Below are 27,049 nucleotides of genomic sequence, written 5' to 3'. Positions count from 1 at the left end.
TCCAGCTGGCAAGAACAAAAAGGGTTTCAAATAGTTCGGCATTCTTTTCATTAATTATAAGTCAGGTTGGTCACAAATCACAGGTGGAGATTATCTCATTTTAGATCCATGCTTGTAATGGCAAGTGGTGAACCCCTTTTGCCCGAATTGTCTAGATCTAGATCATTTGATCAGGGGAAGACTGTACACCTTTGCTGCTCCTTCTCTCTAACAGGGCTCATATTTTCCATACCTAAAAGAGTGGAAAAAGACGTCTTGGTTTGTGAGAGAGCAAGAGATCTCCATGTTTCGGAAGATCGACCTATTTGGCATGAATTTGAAGAGAGCCTTTGATGTTGTTGACCTTGATTTGGATTTAGGCTTCTTGATTCTGATAATTGGACTAGGATTTATCCTCTTTCAGTGCCATAGAAAATGGGCTTACCCTTGGATGTTAGGAGGCTGCTTCTCCTCGAAGTGAGGCAAACCCCTCTTCTTCCTACCATCTCTCTTCTTTCTCTCCCTTCTTGTTAAGACAAAGCACACAAGCTAGAGTCCTAACACTAAGGCATAAAAAATGGAATTTGAGGAGTGATGGACATTGTGTGTGTTCTTCTAGTATGGGTTTCTTTTGTCATCTCCAGCAATGATAAAAGAGGTGATTGTTTCAAACTGTGCAGGGGTCTTGAGCAAGGGATTCCACTATCCCCTTTTTGCCCTTCGATATAACGGGTGAAGGATTTAGCAGACTACTATCGAAGGCAGTCTAGTTGGGTGTGATTAGTGGGATGAACCATCGGGGTTACAGGAGCCTGACACATCTCATTTTTGCTAATGATCTCTTAATCATGGGTAAAGTTGAGGGGAAAGATGTGGAAGACTTTGCTGTTATTAAGGTGTTCACAGTTTCCTTGGAAACATTCATGAACACTGGAAAATGTAAGATGCTGATATACAACTCTGATGAAAGTTTGAAGCACATGGCTCTTTCTCTCTTGGAATCTGCCCTTGGAGACCTACCCCTCAGCCAGCTTGGTATGATGCTCGTAAAGGGGATCTCTTGAGAGGCAAGATGGGCAGTGGTAGGGGATCCTGGAGCTAAGAGGCTGCAAGCCTTAAATGTTCACCATCTGTCAATAGCTGGCAGGTTAGTTTTGTTTAAGCATGTCTTATCCTCTGTTCCATCCTATTTGATGGCAGTATTTGAGAAGAGACTAAATATAATGTTCAGAGAATTCCTTTGGAAGGGATCGAGGAAGAATGGGGGATTTTGTAAAGAAGTATGCGGAATTACAAGAACAAAGTGCAAAAGCATAAGCAAAACTCCATGACGGGACAATACAATGGGACAATAGAAAGTGCGTACAAAGGGCAACACCAACAAGTAAAAGAATAGGATTTTATTAATAACATGCTTAAAAGCATTGAAAGTAATAGGAGGAACACCTCCCCTATTTATATACAACAACTTAAATGGGAGGCCATTGAGAGCTCCCTTCATAGTCATTGGGGAGCTCCCAACGGCTCTATGAAGTGGGGCCCCAATGGCATGGAAATAAAAAAAAGGAAAATAAAAAATATTTATTTTTAATAAACAAGTATAATTACATGCAAAAAGACAAAAATGCCCTTGTTGGGCAAACAAATACAATACAAATTATATATATATATATACATGAGTATATATATACAAACATATATATTTTAACTTCCTCTCAAACTTATGGGGAAATGACCGAAAGTTTGCTAAGGAGAAAAATAAAGCGAGGACTACAGAAAACTTTGGTGAAGAAATCCGCCAACTGTTACTCCAATATGACATATAATAACGTAATAGTTTCTCTCAGATATTCATCACGTACATAGTGACAATCCATTTCAATATGTTTAGTTTGCTCATGGAAGGTTGTTCACAATCTAGATTACACTCTTATTGTTGCAATACATTTTTGAGGGTGTTGAGACGATTATTTCTATATCATTGAGAAGACTTTTAAGTCACACAAGCTCTATTGTTGTCGTAGCCATTGCACGATATTCAGCTTCAGTTAAGGATAATGATATTTTTTGTTGCTTCTTGCATCTTCATAAAAGCATATAGTCACCTAACAATACACAAAAGCAGGTAGTGGAGACTATCATTGGAATTTTCACCCCAATCAGTATCAGTATAAGCATGTAAATCTAATGAAGATGGGGATAAAAAACCCCCTTTTGTTATAGTATTCTTGATGTATCTAACAATTTGCAACACAACACTCATGTGCACAGTGGTTGGAGCGTGTTGAACCGACGGAGTGAACTGCATGAGCTATGTCTGGCCGAGTGATGAATAAGTAATTTAGTGACCAAACTGTTGGCAGTAAGGTGTAAGATCTTCAAGTAGAGTCTTTTCAGCCTTAATTTAGCATTAATCATTTCTTGGGTTTCTATCTTCTTATCATCTGTAATGTCAGACTTGGTACAAATATCAACAATAAGTTTCATTTGAGAAAGAATATATGCTACGGGAGAGTACGTAACTTCAATTCTTAAGAAATATCTTAAAAAATCGAAATCAGACACATCAATTTTTTTTTTAAATATTTTTTAATATCACTAATTCTTTGTTTGTCACTTCTGGTGATAATCATATCATCTCCATAAAGTAGAAGAATAACCGTAGAACCTATTGGTGTGAGTTTATGAAATAGATTTTTAAAAGGTATTATTGAATAAAAACGTTTTATACGAGCCAGACACCAAATAATAAAAACCGGCTCTGCACGAGTGGTAGAGTTCGGGTAGTCTCAGGAAACGAGAGAAACACATTGTATTCCACAGAAAACTAAGCTACTCTTTATTGCCTTGAAAAATAAAAGAATTAATTAATTAATTAACTAAGAGTGCGACCCTCTGCGGATGGCTTAAATAAATAAAAATAATTAAGTGACCTTATTACAAACCCAATAAATTAAATAAAATAAATCCTAAGCTAAAAATAAAAGAGAAGGTCTTCAGTGCTCTGAGCTTCTAGTCCCTTCTTTGAATCGATGTATGTTCTTCTTGCTTATTTGATGCGTAAATGACTCCTTAAGGGGCTTGAAAGGCCTTTTGAGGGGACTTTTTGGGGACCTCAAAGGCTCTTCTAGGGTACTTTTGAGGGCTCACCGCATGTCCAACCGCTTCCTTACAAAACAAAAATCACAACAACAACAACAACAACAACAACAACAACAACTACTACGCCTTCATCCCAAAACAATTGGGGTCGGCGATATGAACCAACAAAGAAAATCATTATGGGTCTTCCACATGAATCCTTTTCCTCCATTCATTTCTATCCAATGCCATGTCCTTGGTGAGGTTCAAAGCATTCATATCCTTTCTTATCACCTCCATCCATGTCTTCCTAGGCCTACCCCGACCTCTTTTAACTAATATATTTTCCCATTTCTCCATCCTTCTAACTGGAGCATCATTAGGCCTTCGTCGAATATGTCCAAACCACCGTAAACGATTCTCTCTCATCTTATTTTCAATGGGTGCAACGCCTACCTTCTTACGTATCTCCTCGTTACAAAACAAAAATCACAAAAAAAAAACAAAAACAAAGAAAATTATGCTAGAATCTAAGGTTAGTTTTATGCCAAATCAAGAAAAACAAGAATCTAACAACCTAATCTAACATGTAATCCTAAATCACTAAAAGATAAATTAGCAAAGCAAACTAACACTATGTAACCAATTGTGAAACAAACTAAACTAAAAAAAAACAACAACTATGACAATTAAACTAACTAGTGAAACTAACACCCTAAAGAAAAAATTAATCAAGTACATAATAAAAATTCGTAAGTCTAAATTACTTTAATCTAACTAATTAAGCAATGAACAAAACATTAACAATCTAACTCAGGAAATCGAGAACTATAAACTAATTCATAAAAGCTACAATTAAATTACACTAGAACAAAACTGACAAAATTATTTTTACTAAGTAACTACTCTTGGATTAAGTAATTTGAATCTAAAGAAAACTAACTGATTAAATTGAATCTAAATAAAACTAAAAACCGAACACACATATGCTCGACTAGAGTTAGTGTCAAACACGTAGAGTCGTGTTTGACGTTAATTCCTCAATTTTACAATGTGGATCGACTGTACGTGTACGGTATTAACACAAATTAATGTAACTTGACTAAAAAAAATAAAAAAATTACTTTAAGTTAATCTAACAATTAATTATGAAGACTAATACTAAACTAATCTTGACTTAACAACTAACACAAATCACTCACAAGATAAAAAAATAAAACGGATTCAGACTTAGCGTCAATCACGCTGAGTGTGGTTGACGCTAAATGCGTGATGTAGTCATAGCGTTTCACGTTGTGCTGGCTCAAACTTGAAACTGGAACAGCGTGAAACACTGTTCGGTTGGAGCTTGAAACGTTGCAGCTCGCAGCCATGTGCATAGGGATGGCAGTGGACCGGGGGACAACGGGGCCCTGCCCCGCCTCGCCCTGTTTGGATCGGGGATGAAGGGTATGAAACGAGGATGGAGGCGGGGATGAAGGTTAAAATCTATCCCCGTGCGAGGATGGAGGCAGGGATGGACTTATGCTTTCCCCGCCCCGCCCTGTCCCCATCCCAATCTCTGCCTTGCCCTGCCTCGCCCCATCCCCAATCCTTTAAGGGATGACTATAGACCGAGGGGAAACGGGGCCCCGCCCCGCCTCGCCCCCGTTTGGACTGGGGATGGAGGACTTGAAACGGGGATGGAGGCGGGGATGGAGGTTCGGATTTTGAGACGGGGCAGGGGTGGAGACCTTGTCCCCTGCCCCGCCCCGGTCCACTGCCATCCCTACGTGTGCAGCTCCTGTCCTGCTGTAAAAATTTTTTTTTTCTTAAAAACTGTATTCAACAGGCCATGAAGCGCATGTGTTGATCCAATCGTGCTGTCGATGTTGCACGTGATCTCAATTAACAACTAAACTAGAACAAAAAAAAAGACACCTAGTAATAGCATAAACACTATAATCTACAGATTAACTATGGTAGCTGATTATGTTTTTTTTTTATATGTTATCTAAATAACCAACGAAAAAAAAATTATGACGGAGAAACACAACACTAGTTTCTACGATGCATATGGCCTATTCTATAATGCGAAAACAAAACAAAGACAAATCAGGTTATATTTTATGCTATGGAGATGCAACAACTTAAATATAATGCATGCAATGATTCTAAATACTACGGAGAAGGGGGAGAAGAAACGTACCTCACGATCCGTTTTCGATGGAGTGGTTGAGAAAAATAAATGACTTTTCCACTTGTTGTAGACACCTTTCTGATGAAAGAGGGACGAAAATACCGGCGAAGATAAGGACTAGAAGAAGAGGATGAAGAGAGGAAGAAAAGGGAAGAAACCGGTATATATATATATTTATATATATATAGAAGAGGGAATAGAGAGGCAGAGGGGGCGTCAACTCCAAGAAGGAAAAACGTCCCCCTTTGTTTTAAAACAACTATTTATAGCTAGTGGTTAGGTCTAATTAGGCTTTTAGAAGACTTTTCAAAAAGGGTCCAAGGATTTTTCAACAATTTCAAAAGTTTTCTCTTTCTAAAAATATTTTCTAAAAACTTAATTAATTTTAAAAAAATACTCAAAAGCGATTCAATTTGCTAAAATTACAATTTGATAAAAAATCAATGAAACTCTTAACAAACCAATATTTTTAATCATTTATCGCACGTAATCATGCATGTAAATATATAAAATTATGCATGATCACTTGTACTTTTAACAAAGAGAGCAGTGTCAGTATAGCAAGAATGAAAACCCAGATGAGTCATTACATTACTAAATTTATCATGCCAAGCTTTAGGAGCTTGTTTTAGAACATATAAAGCTTTTTTAAGTTTAAGGATTTTACCTTTTTCAATACAAAACCCCACCGGTGGATCCATGCATACCACTTCATTTAATTCACCATTTAGAAAAACATTTTTCACATCTAGTTGGTATATGGGTTATTTTTGAATAGATGCAACGACTACGAGTGTCCTAACACTAGTCATTCTAGCTACTGGGACATGTTTCTTCATAATCAATTTCATATTCTTGAGAGTACCCTTTGGCCACTAACCTAGCTTTATATCGTTCTAGAGTCCCATCACTCTTGGTTTAACCTTAAAAATCCATCAACATCCTATAAATTTCTTTCCTATGGGTAATGAAATTATTTTTCATGTTTTAGCTTTTTCAGAAACTTTAAGTTCTATATCTATTGTTTCAACTCATTGTGGAAGATTTTTGACTTCATTATAATGTGACGGTTCATGATAGAAATGTAAAGCTATTAGGCATGACCTATATTTTGGTGTCAATGACCTACTTGGTGGATTGGAGATACGATTGGATCTTCTAAGACACGTTTCTTCTAACAACGAATTTTGTGAATATTTTTTTAAAGCATTTAATGGATACCTTTGCTCACGTCGGGTATATATTTGTATGGGTTTATCAACAATATCATTATTTCTTATAGATGATTCCACATTATCATCAATTGAATGCACATTATTATCACCATTTTCATTATCATTTAAGGTATTATCCCCAATGTCATTCAAAGAATCATCACAAGAAGTCGACTCTTGTGGCAAAAGATCAAATAAAAAAGTATAATCAACTTCATTGTTTTTCTTGGTACTCAAAACCATTTTCATTTTTCAAAAAATGTTACATCTTTAGAAACATATAGTTTGTTACTCTTATAGTCAAAACATCTATATCTTTTGGAGACAATTTATCTCTTTTATGAAAGAGTACAAAACACTTACAAAAAAAAATTCGCAACCGCTTGAAATTGGGTGTTCTTTCAAATGATTTTTCATAAGGAGATGCATTTTGCAAGGATGATGAGACCATTCTATTTATCAAATATGTTAATGTTAGAGTAGCCTTGGCCCAAAAACCTATTAGAATATCTTTAGAAATAAGTAGTGTCTTAGTGGTTTATATAGTATGTCTATCTTTTCTTTCGACTAATTTATTTTGTTGGAGAGTTCTAGGACATGACTTTTGATGACAAATCCCGTTTTGTTCAAGATAATTTTGAAACTCATTTGATAAGTATTCACCACCTGAATCAGATCTAAGAATAAAAATATTGTTTTGAAATTGATTTTTGACAAGCATATAAAATTTTTTAAAGAAAGAGAACACATCATATTTGAAATTAATGAAGTAGATCTATACATATCTAGTGAAATCATCGATAAAGGTAATATAATATAAATATCCTCATTTTGATATGACGGGAGAAGGTCCCCAAACATTCGCATGCACTAATTAAAAAAGGTCTCTTAGAGACAAAAGTTCTATTCGGAAAATGAATGGATTTCATCTTTCCAAAGATACAATCTTTGCAAACTAATTTTTTTTCATTACAATTTTTTTTTCAAAAGGAAGTATATACATCTTTGAGAAGCTTGAGTGTCCAAGTCTTTTATGCTAAGTTTCAATATCCTTATCTTGGACATAATTATAAAAAGAATGGAGAAAGATTTAGATGATTCATAAAGTAGAGATTTGCGGTAGGCCAGTGACAGTCAACATAAAAATTTAGTCACACCCTATGAATATGAACCAATATGAGAATTTTGTTGGGGCGTTCCTTACTGAGCGATGCGCTGTACTCTATAGGCTCGGAGGCAGTGATAAATGGGCAAGGGTTGCTAGGTTGTCTCCCAGAAACGACGCGTCACACCGGTGCTCGGGTGTGGTGTCAAATAGGCAAGGGTTCCCTCACTTTGTTGGACAGGTGGGGGTAAAGAAGATAGTTTAAGACCATAAAATTAGGTTAGCCACTTGGAACATAGGGTCTTTAACTGGTAAGTTTGTAGAGTTAGTAGATGTTATGTGTAGGAGAAAGATGGATATTTTATGTCTACAAGAAACCAAATGGGTAGGTGAGAAAGCAAAAGTGATAGAACCTTGGGGATATAAGATTTGGTATACAGGAATAAATAGGAATATGAATGGAGTTGGGATTGTTATTAATCGTGAGTTTATAGATAATGTAGTTGAGGTCCGTATGAAGGGTGATAGGATTTTATTTATTAAATTAGTATTAGGTATGAATATTATTAATATTATTAGTGTTTATGCACCTCAAGTAGGTTTAGATGATTCCATTAAGCGTCAATTTTGGGAAGATTTAGATGGAGTAATACAAGGGATATCTTATGGAGAAAAGCTTTTCATCGGCGGTGACCTTAATGGACATGTAGGCATTAGTAGGGATGGATTTGAGAGTATCCATGGAGGCTATGGTATAAGAGAAAAAAACGAAAGTGGAGAAAGGATTTTAGATTTTGGTTTGTCCTATGATATGATCTTAGCAAACACTTGGTTTAGGAAGAGGGAGTCTCACCTAGTAACATTTAAAAGTAGGGTTAATACGAGTCAGATAGATTTTTTCCTACTTAGAAAGAGAGATAGGGGTTGTTGCATCGATTGTAGGATTATACTGGGAGAAAGTATAGCTATACAACATAGAGTCTTAATTTTAGATTTTAGAATTAGAAAATGCCGCAAAAGGGATAAACATAGGATATATCCTAAAATTAAGTGGTGGGCACTGAAAGGAGCTAAACAATGAATGTTTGTAGAGCAGGTAGTTAAGGAAGCTGATTGGTGTCTCGAGGAGGACTCATAATCAATGTGGAATAAGATAGCGGGTGACATGAGAAAGGTGGCTGTTTTCGTCGCAAAAATTTTTCTCTTCCCTGCGGGAGAGAGGGAAAACCTTCCCGTGAGTCAAACTTGACTAGAGTTTTTGAAAATTGTTTTGAAATACTCGCCTCTCTTTTTGAAAATAACAGGAAAATCCATAGGATGGGGCTCGACCTATCGGTACGAGGTTCGACCGTTTCTGCCGCCTTTAACAGGGGTAATCGAACCTAGGATCAAATGTGTGTTTGACTTAGTTAAATCATCAAAATCGTATTCTATCCTAAATGCACAGAGAATTCAGGCATGTGCTATGAAATTTTGTAAAATGCAGATTGGAAAATATGATGTGTGCTCAGAAAATGTTTTGGAATGAAAAATATTTCTAAGGAAAATTGGAAATCAATTTCTCAGAAAAACTCTTATAAAAGGGGGTTTGAAAATCATAATAAAATTTCTGAGGATGTGAGAAAAATCCTAGGAAAATGGAAAGAATTCTTGAGGAAAGGTAAACATCGAAAGAGAAGATGTTTCAACAACAACAACAACAACTACGCCTTCATCCCAAAACAATTGGGGTCAGCGATATGAACCAAAAAAGAAATTCATTTTGGGTCTTCCACATGAATCCTTTTCCTCCAATCATTTCTATCCAACGCCATGTCCTCGGTGAGGTTCAAAGCATTCATATCCGTTCCTATCATCTCCATCCAAGTCTTCCTAGGCCTACCCCGACCTCTTTTAACTAATATATTTTCCCATTTCTCCAACCTTCTAACTGGAGCATCATTAGGCCTTCGCCGAATATGTCCAAACCACCGTAAACGATTCTCTCGCATCTTATTTTCAATGGGTGCAACACCTACCTTCTTACGTATCTCTTCGTTCCGAATCTTATCTTTTATTGTATTTCCACACATCCATCTAAGCATCCGCATCTCAGCTACACTCATTTTTTGAATATGATGTCTCTTGGCAGCCCAACATTCCGTACCATATAGTAAAGCGGGTCTAATAGTCGTCCTATAAAACTTTCCCTTCAACCGCAATGGCATTCTACGATCGCACAACACTCCAGTAGCACTTTTCCATTTCATCCACCCAACCTTTATCCTATGATTTACATCTCCATCAATTTCTCCATACTTTTGAATGATGGATCCCAAATATTTGAAATAATCATTCACCGGTATATCTTGCTCACCAAGCTTCACTACACTCCCATCACTACTTCGTTGCTTACTAAACCGACATTCCATATATTCAGTCTTACTCTTACTCAACTTAAAACCTCTAGCTTCCAATGTCTGTCTCCATAATTCTAACTTAGCATTAACCCCAGCTCTAGACTCATCAATCAAAACAATATCATCAGCAAACAACATACACCACGGTACATTTTCTTGAATTGATCTCGTAAGCTCATCCATCACTATCGCAAATAGGAAAGGGCTTAAAGCAGATCCTTGATGTAACCCAACCGTTATCGAAAAATCGGTTGTCACCCCTCCACAAGTGCGGACATTGGTTACTACTCCTTCATACATATCTTTAATTATACTAATGTACTTGAGAGAAACACCTTTCTTCATCATTGTCCACCAGAGAACGTCCCTAGGTACTCTATCGTATGCCTTCTCTAAATCAATAAAAACCATATGCAAATCTTTGTTCCTCTCTCTATATCTTTCAATAAGTTGTCTAAGAAGATGTATAGCTTCCATAGTTGATCTTCCAGGCATAAAACCAAATTGATTCTCCGATATCATGACAACCTTCCTCAACCTAGACTCAATCACCCTCTCCCAAAGTTTCATAGTATGACTCATGAGTTTTATACCACGATAGTTTGTGCAATCTTGTATATCACCCTTATTCTTATATAAAGGCACCAAAGTACTCTTCCTCCACTCATTAGGCATCTTATTTGTTCGCCAAATCAAGTTAAAAAGATTTGTCAACCATTCTAAACCTTTCTCTCCCAAGCATTTCCAAGCCTCGATAGGTATACCATCTGGGCCAACTGCCCTTCTTGATTTCATTTTCTTCAAAGCCTCTGCAATTTCTTTCTTTTGAATCTTGCGCATGAAGTCACGATTTATCTCATGAAAAGGAATTGAGAAGTCTCCAAGATCTTGAGCATGACTATCATTAAATAGCTTATCAAAATAATCTTTCCATCTCTCTTTAATCTCCTCATCTTTGACTAAAACCCTTTGCGTTTCATCTTTGATACATCTAACCATACCCAAATCCTTCGATTTCCTATCTCTCATCTTTGCAAGCCTATAAATATCCTTCTCGCCTTCTTTGGTATCCAACTTGTCATAAACCTCCTTATATACCTTAGCCCTCGCGTTTCGAACAACTTTTTTAGCTTCCTTCTTTGCTATCATATACTTCTCCAAATTCTCATTATCACGACTCTTACTTAGATTTCTATAACACTCTCTTTTAACCTTAATAGCTAATTTGACATCCTCGTTCCACCATGATGTATCACCTAGTGGTGCACCGCCTTTAGACTCACCCAATACCTCCTTAGCTACTTTTCTCATACCACCCGCTATCTTATTCCACATTGATTCTGAATCCTCCTCGAGACACCAATCAACTTCCTTAACTACCTGCTCTACAAACATTCCTTGTTTAGCTCCTTTCAGTGCCCACCACTTAATTCTATGATCTATCCTATGTCTATCCCTTTTGCGGCATTGTCTAATTCTAAGATCTAAAATTAAGACTCTATGTTGTGTAGCTACACTTTCTCCTGGTATAACCTTACAATCGATGCAACAACCCCTATCTCTCTTTTTAAGTAGGAAAAAATCTATCTGACTCGTATTAACCCCACTTTTAAATGTTACTAGGTGAGACTCCCTCTTCCTAAACCAAGTGTTTGCTAAGATCATATCATAGGACAAACAAAAATCTAAAATCCTTTCTCCACTTTCATTTCTTTCTCCTATACCATAGCCTCCATGGATATTCTCAAATCCATCCCTACTAATGCCTACATGTCCATTAAGGTCACCGCCGATGAAAAGCTTTTCTCCATAAGATGTCTCTTGTACTACTCCATCTAAATCTTCCCAAAATTGATGCTTAATGGAATCATCTAAACCTACTTGAGGTGCATAAACACTAATAATATTAATAATATTCGTACCTAATACTAATTTAATAAGTAAAATTCTATCACCCTTCCTACGGACCTCAACTACATTATCTATAAACTGACGACTCATAACAATCCCTGCTCCATTCCTATTCCTATTTATTCCTGTATACCAAATCTTATATCCCCAAGGTTCTATCACTTTAGCTTTCTCACCTACCCATTTGGTCTCTTGAAGACATAAAATATCAATCTTTCTCCTACACATAACATCTACTAACTCTACCAACTTACCAGTTAAAGACCCTATGTTCCAAGTGGCTAACCTAATTTTATGGTCTTGGACTAACTTCTTTACCCCCACCCGTCCAACAAAGTGAGGGAACCCTTGCCTATTTGACACCACACCCGGGCGCCGGTGTGACGCGTCGCTTCTGGGCGACGACCTAGCAACCCTTGCACATTTATCACTGCCTCCGGGCCTAGAGAGTACAGCGCGTCGCTCAGTAGGGAACGCCCCAACGAAATTCTCATATTGGTTCATTTTCATAGGATATGACAAAGTTTTTATGCTGGCTGTCACAGGCCTACCGCAACCCTCCTCCTTTATCCGGGCTTGGGACCGGCAGTGTATAACTACACAGGCAGAGAAGATGTTTGTCAGGAAAATTTCGGCTTTTGAAAACTTTGCTTTGAAAAATGATTGAAAATTCATAGGAAAACTCTTTGGAGAAGAGAAATCAAAACTCAGGAAATTGAAATTCTGAAAATCTTAGCCTCGAAATATTTGAAAATCGCTTTTGAGTTTTTGAGAATGATGAAAAAAAACTCCTTTTGAATAATTGAAAATGAATTTTAAGAAAAGAATATTTTCCAAGAAAATCGCAGGAAAACATAACTTGAGAAAATCTGACTTTGAAAAATTTTCAGTCTCTTGAAGAATTGATTTCCTTATAATGAAATTTTCTTGAAAAAAGTGTGAAAATGCAGGTAATTTCATGATGCAAATGATTTGAATGGATGAATGCACTTTGATAAAGATGTCCAGAAAATCTTCTGAAGAATTTGTGGGAAAAGGTTTATTAAACCAAAATAAACTCTTCACATATTCTGACTGTGGCCATGAACATGTTTAAAATTTAATTGATTTAATTCACAATATTTTGTAAAATTGAAAAGATGTGCATTTTGAAGATAGCCTAAGGGTGTAGGCTCTGTGTGACTAGTAGAAAGATGCTGAATCTGTGTCTCGTCCATATTTCGATTAGGGCCGTAAATATGGACTCCACCGAGTTCATCAACTCCCTAAGAGTTGGTGTACGTGCCATTCGTGTACATCCATAGTGGTTTTCAAAATAAAATGCATGAATTATGATATTACAGAAATTCAAACTATATGACATGCATCCTAATCTAAGCGGGAAAATAAATCTCTTATTCCAGAATTACATTTGATTGTTACATAGATGACATAAAGCAAACTGAGAAAATAGAAAAAAAATAAAAATAAAAAGAATGGGCCTCTTCCAAACTTTTCCTGCAAAAATACAACATGCAAAGAGAGATTGAAAAGACAATTATGCCTAGATTACAATAGAAATGTACATATTAATGAAAATATAATGTCTAAAGTATATATGGAATACTTATGAAAATGCCTAGATGCTAAGCTTAAGCCAAATGAGACATATATATATATATATATACCTAAATGCTTAGACTTATACTAAAGGAAATATGTATATAGAAACATATCTACTTGAGTACACATGAAAATGTATCTACATAAAGAAATGTATACAGAAAGATAGGGTATGATGGAAAGGTAGTTACAGATATGCATATGGACTATTAGCCAGCTTATTCAATAAATATTACAGACCATATAATGTAGCCTTGACAATACCATAACTATAATGTCTTCATGCTATGACACTTATGATCTTACTCAGGCTCACATCACAATTTACATTCTCTCACACTCGTCATACCTTCAAATGGCCACTTACAGCCTATCCACACCACAACTATTTACAGTATTCATAATACATGAGTGACTGCAACTTGGATTTACTAAGCAAATCAGTGTCTTCAATTATGAAAGCTGATAAATGCCCATCAAACATTTCACTAGCTAATATTAACTCATGCAAAAGTATCTGAATACACATGGAGTGAGTACCAATCAGGTGTTGGCATCTTGAGACTTCATAGTTATTCGAAACAAAGACTGTGGGTAATAGCTTTATTGAACAATCCGACTCCAAAAGAACCTTAATGCATGAAATATACAAAAGGGAGGAGCAAATGAAACATGCAATATATATATATATATATATATTGATGAAAGTGATGTTCCTGTTAGTAATCACTGCTTTAAAGTGGTCAATCAAATGATCATTTGCAACTTATCTGTCATGCTGATGTTCATAAATAAATAAAAACCTCACCCTTCTGAGATGGTCGATTTCTTGGACAAATGTCCCTCTGGTTTTCCTGCAAACTGCGACATCTCTACTAATGTTTTAAGCATAGTATTGCAACACCATCATCAGAAACCTAACAGTGAATTTTGCATGTAGGATGGCTCACAGTAAGAATAGGCAGAATTGCATTTGCTTGTGATAAGAAATGACTCCTTCAAGGGATCCACGGTACTCACAAATAGATCTGCTGCTGAAAGCTGAGAAGGTTAACCTTCTTTCTTATTACTCAAAGAAAGTTTATCCAGATAAGTATTCCTATTGATTGGGGACATAAGGAGTGAAATGCATGAAATATTGGGTAAAATACAGTGAAACGAGAGGTCATGAGGGTTAGGATTACTCGGGTTAATGAGGCAAGCATTATTTCATGAAGCAAATTAGTGATGAGAGATATTACACAGGAAATTGCAGCAAAAGGCACAGAATATTACTGGTGATGTTAAATACACTATGACATGGCTACTGATATGTTATCGAATCAGAAGAGGACACAACAAATTAAGAGATCCCACAGATATGTTAAACAACAAAATGATATCAGACACCACGAAAGAATAAACGCAATAAATAGAATTTGCAGAATGTTAATAAGGAATGTCGATAAAGAAACATAACAAAGTTGAACTACCATAAATCTAAAAGAGGGAGATGCAAGCAGTAAAAAAAATGCGATACAGGATATTGAAGATGAACTAAAATGATATGCGTAGGTCACCAGAGTTAATGAGTATACTGAAGGTGATGGGATTCAACTGAACCCCAGAAAACCATGATATCTCTACCCTTGCAGAGACTGTGTGATGCATATAAAGTGAAGAAAAGGGGGTTACAGAGCCTCTCTTTCCACACTCAATAAAAATATACTGTCATGGGTGAATCTATGGTGTTGGATGATGGTTCAGAGCAGAAAAAATAAATAAATGCTATAATGATAAAAAAAAACGCATGAATGTATTGATGGACCAAAAACATATGAATAGCGTGATAAATAAAAAATACACATGTTAAGGTAATGGATATGAACAATGCACAAGTGCAGAGTATCCGAAAATAAAATGTAGGATGAAATTACACTGGATGACGTAAATGAATATGCCTAAGATGATGCAGAACGAAATATGACAATTCATCTACAACTAATATATGATGGAATGAAAACACATAGAATGCAGAAAATAAAAAAATATGTAAAGCGATTATGAGAAAGATGTAACCCAGCAAAGGGTCAAATCGTTGTTGCAAGATGCTAATCAGTGCTGCTATGTGTAGACTGATATTGCATATGGTGCGTTAATGGATAGGGGATCGACAATCCAAGGAAAAGGAAGAAAGGAGATATGAATCAAAGGAAGAATAATGATCCTTACCTTGGCTCGACAGAAGCTGAGAGGAGGGAAGTGTTCTTTCTAGAATGCTACCGTTGCAGTAGTTGTCTTGAGTCGATCAAGGAGGGGGAAAATCAGGGGAAAAAGAGAGGGAAGAAGAAGAAGATAGAGGAGGGGAGAGGAGAGAGAGAAGCCGGTGGGGGGATTGGATTAGAGGGAGTCGGGGGAAATCCTCTGCTGGTAGAGAGGAAGAGAGGCAATAAAAGGGGAATTCCAGAGATGGGAGAAAAATCGAGTTCCCTTCTGCCCCCCTTTGCTGGCGATCAAAGGGTTTCCTTTTAAAGATTTTCAGCAGACTTCTCAAAAAAATCGGAGATTCTTGAAGCTTCGTAACAAGTTTTTGAAATCATTTGAGACTTTCCAACAAACTTTTTGAAAATTTTCGAAATATAGTCAATCTTGGAGGGGGATGATTTCTTTATTTGATTTTTTTTTTGAGTTCCTTTACCTAAAACTTAGGTAAAGTGAACTTTTAGGGATAGGGCTCGGCTGTGGCACCATTTGGGGGCTGAAAAAGTGAAAAAAAATGGGTAAAACGGGTTTTCTCTCATTTTTTTTAAGGTGGTGCCACCTCAGTCGGATTTGAAAAACCTTTTGAAATAATAAAAAGAAAAATTTTTTATTTGTTTTTTTTTTCTTTACAGGACGCTGTAGTGGGGCGCCACCTATGCGTGGGCCCACTTTCTTATTTTGTAAAATAAATAAAGACTGAAAATTAGAGAGAAGGATTTATAAATTTGTGCCATCTCAGGGTGGGCCCCGCTTGGAATCACCATTGAAACAAGAGAAATACCTGGGAATTTGAGTGCGACGCCACTTCAGGGTGGGTCCCATGTCATTTCGTTATTTGAAATAAAAAGCAAAATCAAAATAAATAAATTCTTTTTGGGATTTTTATAATAGGCTATTTAGAAAATACGAAGTAAAATTTGGCTTGATTTCAAAAATTTAGAAGGAGAATGGTCCTTCAGGGCAATATATATATAAAAAAAATGCAGAGATTTTGTAAAGAAATTCAAAGTCTTTTTGCAAAAGTTTGAAATAAAATCTTCTAAATTTAAAGTTGTGTCCCCTGCTTTCCAATTGACGAAATTTGAAAATCAATATCAAAACTATCCAGATTGTTTTCCTGAGAAAACTTTTGTAATTCGGAGTCCTGGGGGTTAAGATGAGAGAAACTGACAATTTTGAAAAACCCAGGGATTTGAAATCAATTTTAAAAGAGTTAAAATTCGAATATGAATTGATGATTTTAAAAATCAAGAATTCTGGATCTCGAAATGACATGCTGTGCAGTGAAATGATATGAAATGCTCATGCGATGATATGCAAAGACATGTTTCATGAAATGCCATTCTGAATCAGGAATTGGAAATTCTAGTTTCTTGTCAAGAGTATGATTTTGAAAATTTGCAGTTTGAAGATGTTTCTGAGCCTAAATAAAGAAATTTTGAGAATTGAGAATGAATTTCTGCAAGGTCTCATCTTAGAAAATGACCATTTTGCCTTCCTGATGATCTCAGAGAATAGATCATGATCACTGGTGGAAGTGTCGGGAGGTGAGTGAAAATTTGGGGTGTTTACAGTGGCTAAGGAGGTACTGGGTGAGTCTAAAGGCGGTGCACCGCTAGGTAAGGATACATCATGGTGGAACGAGGATGTCAAATTAGCTATTAAGGTTAAAAGAGAGTGTTATAGAAATCTAAGAGTCATGATAATGAAAATTTGAAGAAGTATATGATAGCAAAGAAGGAAGCTAAAAAAGTAGTTCGAAACGCGAGGGATAAGGTATATAAGGAGGTTTATGAAAAAGTTGGATACCAAAGAGGGCGAGAAGGATATTTATAGGCTTGAAAACATGAGAGATAGGAAATTGAGGGATTTGGGTATGGTTAGATGTATCAAAGATGAAACGCAAAGGGTTTTAGTCAAAGATGAGGAGATTAAGAAGAGATGGAAAGATTATTTTGATAAGCTATTTAATGAAAGTCATGCTCAGGATCTTGGAGACTTCTCCATTCCTCTTCATGAGATGAATCGTGACTTCATGCGCAAGATTCAAAAAAAAGAAATTGCAGAGGCTTTGAAGAAAATGAAATCAAGAAGGACAGTTGGCTCAAATGGTATACCTATCGAGGCTTGAAAATGCTTGGGTGAGAAAGGTTTAGAATAGTTGACAAATCTTTTTAACAAGATTTGGCGGACAAATAAGATGCCTAATGAGTGGAGGAAGAGTACTTTGGTGTCTCTATATAAGAATAAGGGTGATATACAAGATTGCACAAACTATCGTGGTATAAAACCCATGAGTTATACTATGAAACTTTGAGAGAGGGTGATTGAGTATAGGTTGAGGAAGGTTGTCATGATATCGGAGAATCAATTTGGTTTTATGCTCGGAAGATCAACTATAGAAGTTATACATCTTCTTAGACAACTTATTGAGAGATATAGAGATATGAACAAAGATTTGCGTATGGTTTTTATTGATTTGGAGAAGGCATACGATAGAGTACCTAGGGATGTTCTCTGGTGGACAATGATGAAGAAAGATGTTTCTCTCAAGTACATTAGTATAATTAAAGATATGTACGAAAGAGTAGTAACCAATGTCCGTACTTGTGGAGGGGTGACAACCATTTTTTCTATAACGGTTGGGTTACATCAAGGATTTGCATTAAGCCATTTCCTATTTGCTATAGTGATGGATGAGCTTACGAGATCAATTCAAGAAAATGTGCCGTGGTGTATGTTGTTTGCTGTGATGATATTGTTTTGATTGATGAGTCTAGAGCTGGGGTTAATGCTTAGTTAGAATTATGGAGACATACATTAGAAGCAAGTGGTTTTAAATTGAGTAAGAGTAAGACAAAATAGATGGAATGTCGGTTTAGTAAGCAACGAAGTAGTGATGAGAGTGTAGTGAAGCTTGGTGAGCAAGAAATACCGGTAGATGACTGTTTCAAATATTTGGGATCTATCATTCAAAAGTACGGAGAAATTGATGGAGATGTAAATCATAGGATAAAGGTTGGGTGGATGAAATGAAAAAGTGCAACTGAAGTGTTGTGCGATCGTAGAATGCCATTGCGGTTGAAGAAAAAGTTTTATAGGACGATAATTAGGCCTGCTTTGCTATATGGTACGGAATGTTGGGCTGCCAAGAGACATCATATTCAAAAAATGAGTGTAGCTGAGATGCGTATGCTTAGATAAATGTGTGGAAATACAATAAAAGATAAGATTCGAAACGAGGAGATACGTAAGAAGGTAGGCGTTGCATCCATTGAAAATAAGATGAGAGAGAATCGTTTACGGTGGTTTGGACATATTCGGCGAAGGCCTAATGATGCTTCAGTTAAAAGGATGGAGAAATGAGAAAATATATTAGTTAAAAGAGGTCCGGGTAGGCCTAAGAAGACTTGGATGGAGATGATAGGAAAGGATATGAATGCTTTGAACCTCACCGAGGACATGACATTGGATAGAAATGATTGGAGGAGAAGGATTCATGTGGAAAACCCATAATGATTTTCTTTTTTGGTTCATATCGCCGACCCCAATTGTTTTGGGATGAAGGCGTAGTTGTTGTATGAAGTAGAGATTTCCCCTACTTGTTGTCTTTCCTAATCTGCTTCTCGGACTGGAGATCCTGCATAGAGTAACCTTTCGATGAGAAGGGGATTTCACATCCATGATTGAAAATTTATGAAACAGAAAGAAGGTTTAAATTTAGTTGAGGAGCTGCCTTCATTTTTGGCACAAAAAAACTTTGAGAGAAATTTAAGGTTCCAATATTTTTAATTTACCAAGATATTTCATCGGCAGTTGAAACATAAGAATTTTTTGAGTTAGTGCATAAATCAGATAGACCATTCTCATGAGGTGTCATATGAAAGGAGACCCCTGAATCAAAGATCCAAAAAGACATTTAAAAGAGAAGATGAGGCTATCGCGGCACCTGATGTAGATGGAGATTTGAGTAACATTTGAAGTATCTTCGATAATTGAGCAAACATTTGAAGTATCTTCGATAATTGAGCAAGTGAAAATAAATCTTTTCCTTTCATTGGTTCTTTCTTGGTATGGTTTCTTCAATGAAAGCCACTTTGTTCTTTGGGGTGTTATATAACTTGGGCAAATTTGGTTGTATATGACCCAGACAATGATGACAAATAACTTTCTTGTAGCCACCATTATAATTATTTTGCCTCTCAAAGCGTGGAGTCTTGTAAGTTTTAATATGATTGTCGAGTTTGGGCACGGGTAACACTTCATCTCTTCTTTTTATCATACCAATATGAGTTTCCTCTTGACATATTTTGGCAACGATATCCTTCAAGGGAAGAGACTTAGATCTATGAAGAGAAGATTTAACTTGTTCGTATTCGGGCCTAAGCCCATGTAAGAATTGAAAAAAATGCTCTTTTTTCATTTGCTCTTTTCTTAGTTCTACATCTTCATTAGCGACCCACTTGGGTTTAAAAAGAGATAATTCATCCATAAGGGACTAAGAATACTAAAGTAATCACGAACACTCATGTTCTCTTATTTTATGGTACATATTTTTTCTTAAAGAAAGAATTGCCTGCAAGATGTTTTTGTGTATACATACCTTTCATAAAAAACCATGCTTCATTTGCCTTTCGAAACTTAACGATGTTGACACATATTTTGAGTTCAACATTGTTCATAAACTATGCAAGAATTTTTATATGTTTACTTTCCCAATCTTCTATCTTGGATTGATGGTCTTCAATGGTTTTTATGCGAGCATTTTCTTCTAAAGTTTTTTTTGTCCTCCTTGGTGAGTTTAAGTTGAGGTTTTAGAATAGAGCCCATCACATATCCCCAAAGCTTCTTGCCTTTGAGGTTACATCATGTAATTGGTACCATTCAACTTAAAGAAAGATCAATGTTTTGCTCATTCTCCATTTTGTCTTAGTAGAGGAGAGAAGAAGCATTATGGAAGAACATGGAAGAGCCCCCCACTTGAGTTATCGCAAGCACATCCGTTCCCAAATCATGATATTTCAATGGTCACTCTTCAAGCGACCAAGCACACTATGGTTATGATATCATGTAATGAAGTATGCAGAATTACAAGAACAAAATGCAAAAGCACAAAACAAGTCAAGAGTGGATAAATACAAAGGCACAATACAAGCACAAAAGTGCATAAGCAAAAGTCCACGGTTGGACAATACAAAGTGTGTAGGAAGGGCAACACCAACAAGTAAAATAATAGGATTTTATTAACATGCTCAAAAGCATTGAAAGTAATAGGGATAACACCTCCCCTATTTATATATAACTCAAAGGAGAGGCCATTGGGAGCTTCCTTCGTAGAGTCATTTGGGAGCTCCCAAAGACTCCATGGAGTGGGGCTTCCAATGACATGAAAAAAAGAAGAAAGAAACAATACAATATATATATATATATATATATATATATATATATATATATATATATATTAACAGGGTTACCCTTCATTTCTTGACAAACCACACAGCCCAGACATGGTGAGGGGCTGGGTGTGAAGGACCTGTGAAAAATGATCATCGCGCTTATTCTAAAATGGTGGTTGCGTTCAGAAATGCTTGGTTCGTGAGTATTATGAGGAACAAGTATGGGGTTTTGGACTGCTGTGGACATGGATCAAAGACTTGTTGGTAGAGGGTTGGATTTGGTATTTGGGAGTTTTCCAAGACATGATCACGGTTAAATAGGGTTAAATAGGCAATGTTTATCTTGCTAGATTTTAGCAAGATCCCTGGCTGCTGGATATACCTTTGTTTTTTTTCCTGGGCTTTTTGGCAAACCAGGGTGAAAAGGGACTGTTGGTATGACTTGGGGTTGGAGCTGTCTGAAGATATTGCAATCCCAGCACCGTACGAGTGTATCGGATGTGATTATTTGGAGATACTTTAAATCAGGACAATACTGGGTAGCCTCCTGCTATATGGCATTATTGGGTGCACAGTGATGTCCCCAAGTTCTGGTATCTTCGTTTAGATTATTTTGCAAGACAGAGCAGTATGAGAGGGCAGAACTTATTCCGTCCTGCTACTTTTTGCAGACATGGCGCTTGATTAGGCTTTACCCATCCAATAGATGGGGGTATGCGGGCTCTGCATGGATTGGCCGTCCCAGGCTTAGTGTTGTTGTAATGGTTTGTTTTGGCTTGTTTCTGTGAATGTTTTTTCTTTTCTTGTTTCTGTGACATCTTGTCACTTTTTCTTTTTTCTTTATCCTCTAAAAGGAAAACTGATTTGAGTATCTACAGCTTCTTCTACCAACTTTTTCTGACACATTTTGGACATGGGTTTGAATAGGTATTCACCCTTTCAGTTGCCCCAGGAGACGTGGTGGTTGCTGGCACGGATGGGCTGTTTGATAACTTGTACAACAATGAGGTGACGACAGTTGTTGTTCATGCCATTAGAGCTGGGTTAGGGCCTCAAGTGACTGCACAGAAGATAGCAGCCCTTGCAAGGCAACGAGCACAGGACCAGAACCGGCAAACCCCGTTTTCCACTGCAGCTCAGGAAGCTGGATACAGGTATTATGGAGGGAAGCTGGATGACATCACCGTTGTTGTTTCTTACATAACAAGCTCGAGTACGTGAAAGGGTGCCTTCCTTCCCAGTACAGTTCTCTGGAGGCCTGAGGCTGGGTCGAAATTTCACGGGTTCTTGATGGCAGGCAGCTAAATCGATCTATATATTGATTCATGCTTTCAGTTCAGTTGGCTTAGAGACATTGGAAATCCTCTTTGGCCTATTAAACGCTCGCTAGTGTCTCTTGGGTGTGAATGAGGGCACATAGCTTTTGATTAAGAATAAAAAATAACAAAGGAGAAAATGATAAAGAAAGAAATGTACCATTCACTAATACTTGCCATAACCGCCAAACTTGTCCTTTGGGATTGCCCTTCTCAGTAAATCCTGATTAATCAGGACAAAAATTGATCAATTTCAACCTGCAAACTCTACATCATGATTAGTCCATAAAATCATAATTTGTGATCAAGTTGCCAAATTGTAAACAATGCTTTAATTGATTTTTGAAAATGTAAATGAATAAAACCTGATCCAGCTGTGATGTTATAATTGATAGCATGATAATATCTTTGTCAAATTTGAGGGCCGTTCTAATAAAATTTTATAAAAAACTAGTGGCAATCTGTGGGATTTACAAACCTTTTTTTCTGTGATTGATGGAGAAGTCAGCCTCACATTTATTCACTGATAATTGAAAATAAAAAGTCGCCACCAACAGTTGATAGATGATCATGCACATTAATGTTTCAGGAGAAAAAAAAGTTTGAACGATAGTGCAGTTCGCACCTTTAATGAAATAATCAAATACTCATATTCATCATCCACTCCACTGATTTTTATACAGCAAGAGCCCCAATTCTTTTCTTAGAAGATGATGTTCTATTTTCATTCCTTGTCATTAAAATGCGATTCCAACCTGTTAAAAAAATGGTACTTTTGTTATAAGCAAAATATTTTATGCTAATGGAAGGGTTTTAGGGTTTTCATCAAAATAAATTTTTTTTCTCAAGACCCATTGTAGGAGGTGACTACGCTATATCTTAAACGGCAGTATGGTCATCATCATCAAATGAAGGACCGTTTAAATAAGTAAAAAAGTTTTTAAAAATTACGAAGGGCAAGGCAGGCGAGGATGGCAGAAGAGGTAAACCTCTCACCTTAAATTTGGGCCATCTTTTTCAGGCTCCGACCCGGAATAGGTTACACTTTAGATCAAACTTCAATGTGTCCATCATCCATAGGATGCGGTGGGATTCAGATAGGGATCAACGCTTTATGTTGGATTCAGGTTCAATCCATTCTTAATATTTTTACAGGTTTCGTTTCAAATCTTCTTTCATATGAGATCAGCCACACATTTAGCAAATGTCAAATCTTGATTCAGTGTCGCCTCCTTAATCTAGTGTGGATCCGGATTCAGATTGGGACCTACTGTTTCAAAGGTTGGGCTCGTATTCGAATCAACCATGACGCAGCTGTAATTTTACCAGTTTTCACCCTTTTAGCGACGGACCTCGGAGACACTTGGATAAGACGAAATGATGTACACTGACTGAACCATGGGATGGGACGATTATCAACCCGATCTGAATAATTGAGAGAGTCCAACTCAAGACAGGTGGGCAGCTACAGGGACTCGGAAAAAATATCGAGCATCTGCCAAGTGTGAATGCAAAAGATGCCCAGTGATGAATTGTGAAATTTGAGCTAGGCATCAGGAAAACCACAAAAAAAACTGTCCATTTATTACGGTGGAGAGAAATAGTTAAATTGCACAAAAGAGAACTAAAATACAAATAGCATAACAATTACCAATTCCTTTACATTTGATTCTTAGACTTTCTTTGGTTTATTATTGTATGAGGTGCAAAAATTCAAGAGAAAAAAATGGGAAGAAAAAAAAAAAAAAAAAAGGAGCCGTTGAGCAGTTGGATATTTTGTGAGGGAGGGAGAAAGGGAGCAGAAGCGTCCACACAGAGCACGAGCCTTCCACGTTCCACCTCTTCCCCTTCTGATCCTAGCCGTCCACGTGTTATCAAACGGACGGTCGATTTCCCAAAAAAGGAGATGGATACGATTGACCTCCCTCTATATAGTGGCTTCTTCACTCTAGGTTTTCCCATCCCTCCTGTCACTGCGCCTTCTTCGTTCATCTCTTGAGTATCCTCTCATCGTCCCTCTTGGCAAACCATGCTCCTAAGAGCTCCAGTTTTCGTTCCTTCTCTGAAGATCGGAACCCATTCTCGTGGGTATCAGTCTTCTTCTTCTTCTACCCCTTGTTTGGGACTTCTTTGCGAGCGGAGCGGCAGAGATGGGAGGCGGCTCGTGGTTTCTGCCTCAAAGAAAGGCGGTGATGAGGCCCTGACTGGGATCGTATTCCAACCCTTTGTGGAGGTGCAGAGCGAGCTTTACCTCGTCCCCACCTCGCCCAACCAATCTCTCGCTCGCCAGAGATTCTCTGACCCTTGCGAGGCCGCCATCAACGAGCAGATCAAGTGGGTTCTTTACCTTTTTCTCATAAAATGTTTGTTGTGGTTGTTTTTTATGCTTGCTTTGGGAGTTTGGTTTCGGGGATTTGATAGATCGATATGTTGGTGGTGTTTTGCAGCGTGGAGTACAACGTCTCGTATGTATACCACGCGTTGTTCGCATACTTTGATAGGGATAACGTTTCCCTCAAAGGATTCGCCAAGTAATTTTCTAAACTATTTCTATTTTATGGGTTTTCTATTGTCAATGGGTGGTTTCTTTCTTACAGTTGTATGTGGTCGATTTTCAGGTTTTTTAAGGAATCCAGTGATGAAGAAAGGGAGCACGCAGAGAAACTAATGGAATACCAGGTGTTCTTTCTTGGTTCTTGAGAGATCTGGATCTTTGATTTCATTCTTTTTTGTTGGTTGCTTCGGATTCTTTGCTTTCCTCTTTGTAAATTACTGTGTTTTTGTATCTTTAGAACAAACGTGGGGGAAGGGTCAAGTTGCAGACGATACAGAGTCCGTCAACGGAATTCGATCATCCTGAAAAAGGGGATGCACTGCACGGTATTAAATCTTGTTCTGTGTTATGGGTTTTTATTGTTTTTATGTTTCTTCTAGATTTAGAATGGCCCATAAAGAGTTAGTGAACTGAATATCCCTCTGTTTCTGCAGCCATGGAACTCGCTCTGTCTCTGGAGAAATTAGTTAACGAGAAACTTCTCAACCTGCATGATGTAATGCCCAAAAGAAATCCCCCATCTTTTACATTTTTCGGTTGGATCATTCTGGTTTACTTTTTTCATTTGTATGAGAAAGTGGATCTGATTTGTATAAGCAGCCGAACATAAAAAGTTAAGCTGTGAGAAAGTGAATCTCATTTGCCTTTGCAAATGCGAGTCACTTTCTAATTTACTTGAGATTCAAAATCATGAGATCCCATTTGATTCTGAATCTCAAGCAAACTAGAAAATGATTCTGAATCATGTTTTTTGAAAGGAGCAGCCGAATGTGTACCCTTTATGTTTTTGTTGTAGGATCCTTTTATTTATTATTATTATTATTTTTTAATACAAAGGTGGCATCAAGAGCCAATGATGCGCAGCTGGCTGACTTTATTGAGAGCGGGTTTTTGGGAGAGCAGGTATTATTTTCTTTAACTTTGTCCCACAAATTCTAGTTCTTCCCGGCTCTCTATTTACCTATAGCTCATTGAGGCCTGCAACCTGTAGGTGGAAGCTATAAAGAAGATATCAGAGTATGTGTCTCAGCTCAGGAGGGTTGGTAAAGGACATGGTGAGAAGCAAATATTCTAATTAAATGAGTTACAGTTCAGTTTATGCTTGTGTATTTATTCTACCGATTTTAACTTTTTACTTGTTTTATTTCTTGCAGGGGTGTGGCACTTCGATCAGATGCTCTTCCATGAGGGAGCATGATATGATAGTTCGATGGTTGAAGAGATGTGATGGGGGATGGAAACGGGAGTCGTTGGAGGTCGACGAATTGGGAGGGCTTGTGTAGTCAGTAGTGCATCAGTAGTAGCTCTGCTGCAGCGGCAGGCCGGCAAGCTCACAATTTGGAGTGTTATGCTCTTTTTACTTTTGTCTTTCCTCATTGTAATGGGTCACCCTTTTTTTATCTTGACTACTTGGGGTTTGGGTCATAAAAAGCATAAACTTTCCGCTTTTTGCCTGTTTCGTTGCTTAGTTAATGGGTTGGGTAAGTTCAGAACTTTTTAATGTTTAGTCTTTTGGGATATTCATTGTTAAAAAGCGTTTTCACCTTTTTCAGCTTTGTATTATGCATCCATTTTATCTGTGTTTTTATGTGTGTGAATCAGTGCCATTAAGGGAAGATTGCTGGATTGTTATGTTATCTTCGCCATGGAAATGGGCGAGTTAGGAAATTACCTTTTTGAGGACTTCTTTCTGTCAGCCTAACCAGAACACGTTTGGGCCTCGCACCACCTTCTGTTTGCATGTTTGCATGTGAGTGGTGGTCCATACAATACAAGCCATATGCTCTCACGGATCATCTTTCAAATGGATGGTAGAGATTGTCTGCTGAACCATTTTACTTTGCAGACAACTGGACAAAAATTGTCTTCATACTCGGTAAATTGTTGCACCATGCTCAGTTAATTCTCTAATCTCTTTCTTGTTTTGTTTTCATGTGACTGCTCCAATGCTCTCTCTCTCTCACACGCACGCGCGTGCATTTTCACTAGTGTTAATCTCTTTCTTGTTTTGTTTTCATGTGACTGCTCCAATGCTCTCTCTCTCTCACACGCCGGCGCGTGCATTTTCACTA

At 37.2% G+C, this 27,049-nt stretch overlaps 2 protein-coding genes across 2 annotated transcripts in view; both read left to right on the top strand.

Annotated features, from left to right (window-relative positions):
* Positions 1 to 22,682, top strand: part of LOC149834934 (putative protein phosphatase 2C 80) — a 30,954-nt gene extending 8,272 nt beyond the window's left edge. Inside the window, exon 4 of the mRNA XM_090011613.1 lies at positions 22,035 to 22,682. Within this exon, the coding sequence (XP_089867739.1) occupies positions 22,035 to 22,328 (294 nt within the window). The 3' untranslated portion in view covers positions 22,329 to 22,682. The remainder of the gene's footprint in view (positions 1 to 22,034) is intronic.
* A 1,704-nt stretch (positions 22,683 to 24,386) lies between these two features.
* On the top strand, positions 24,387 to 26,529 carry LOC149834933 (ferritin-3, chloroplastic-like). The gene is made up of 8 exons (XM_090011612.1): positions 24,387 to 24,757; positions 24,871 to 24,954; positions 25,042 to 25,102; positions 25,216 to 25,303; positions 25,412 to 25,473; positions 25,815 to 25,880; positions 25,969 to 26,032; positions 26,132 to 26,529. The coding sequence occupies exons 1-8, from the start codon at positions 24,453 to 24,455 to the stop codon at positions 26,173 to 26,175; spliced, it is 774 nt and encodes a 257-aa protein (XP_089867738.1). The 5' UTR covers positions 24,387 to 24,452; the 3' UTR covers positions 26,176 to 26,529.
* The last annotated feature ends 520 nt before the right edge of the window (positions 26,530 to 27,049 follow it).

Source organism: Nuphar pumila, chromosome 6 (assembly GCF_984573655.1).
Source record: "Nuphar pumila chromosome 6, dmNupPumi1.hap1.1, whole genome shotgun sequence".
NCBI classification, from domain to species: domain Eukaryota; kingdom Viridiplantae; phylum Streptophyta; class Magnoliopsida; order Nymphaeales; family Nymphaeaceae; genus Nuphar; species Nuphar pumila.
The sequence above is the reverse complement of the archived record's forward strand: the minus strand, read 5'-3'. Positions and strand labels throughout refer to the sequence as shown.

Bases quoted from the DNA above. Each gene is read 5' to 3' on its own strand.
- LOC149834933 (XM_090011612.1), top strand. From the start codon at position 24,453: ATGCTCCTAAGAGCTCCAGTTTTCGTTCCTTCTCTGAAGATCGGAACC. The intron at 24,955-25,041 runs GTAATTTTCTAA...GTCGATTTTCAG, and splicing joins TCCCTCAAAGGATTCGCCAA to GTTTTTTAAGGAATCCAGTG. The intron at 26,033-26,131 runs GTGAGAAGCAAA...TATTTCTTGCAG, and splicing joins GAGGGTTGGTAAAGGACATG to GGGTGTGGCACTTCGATCAG.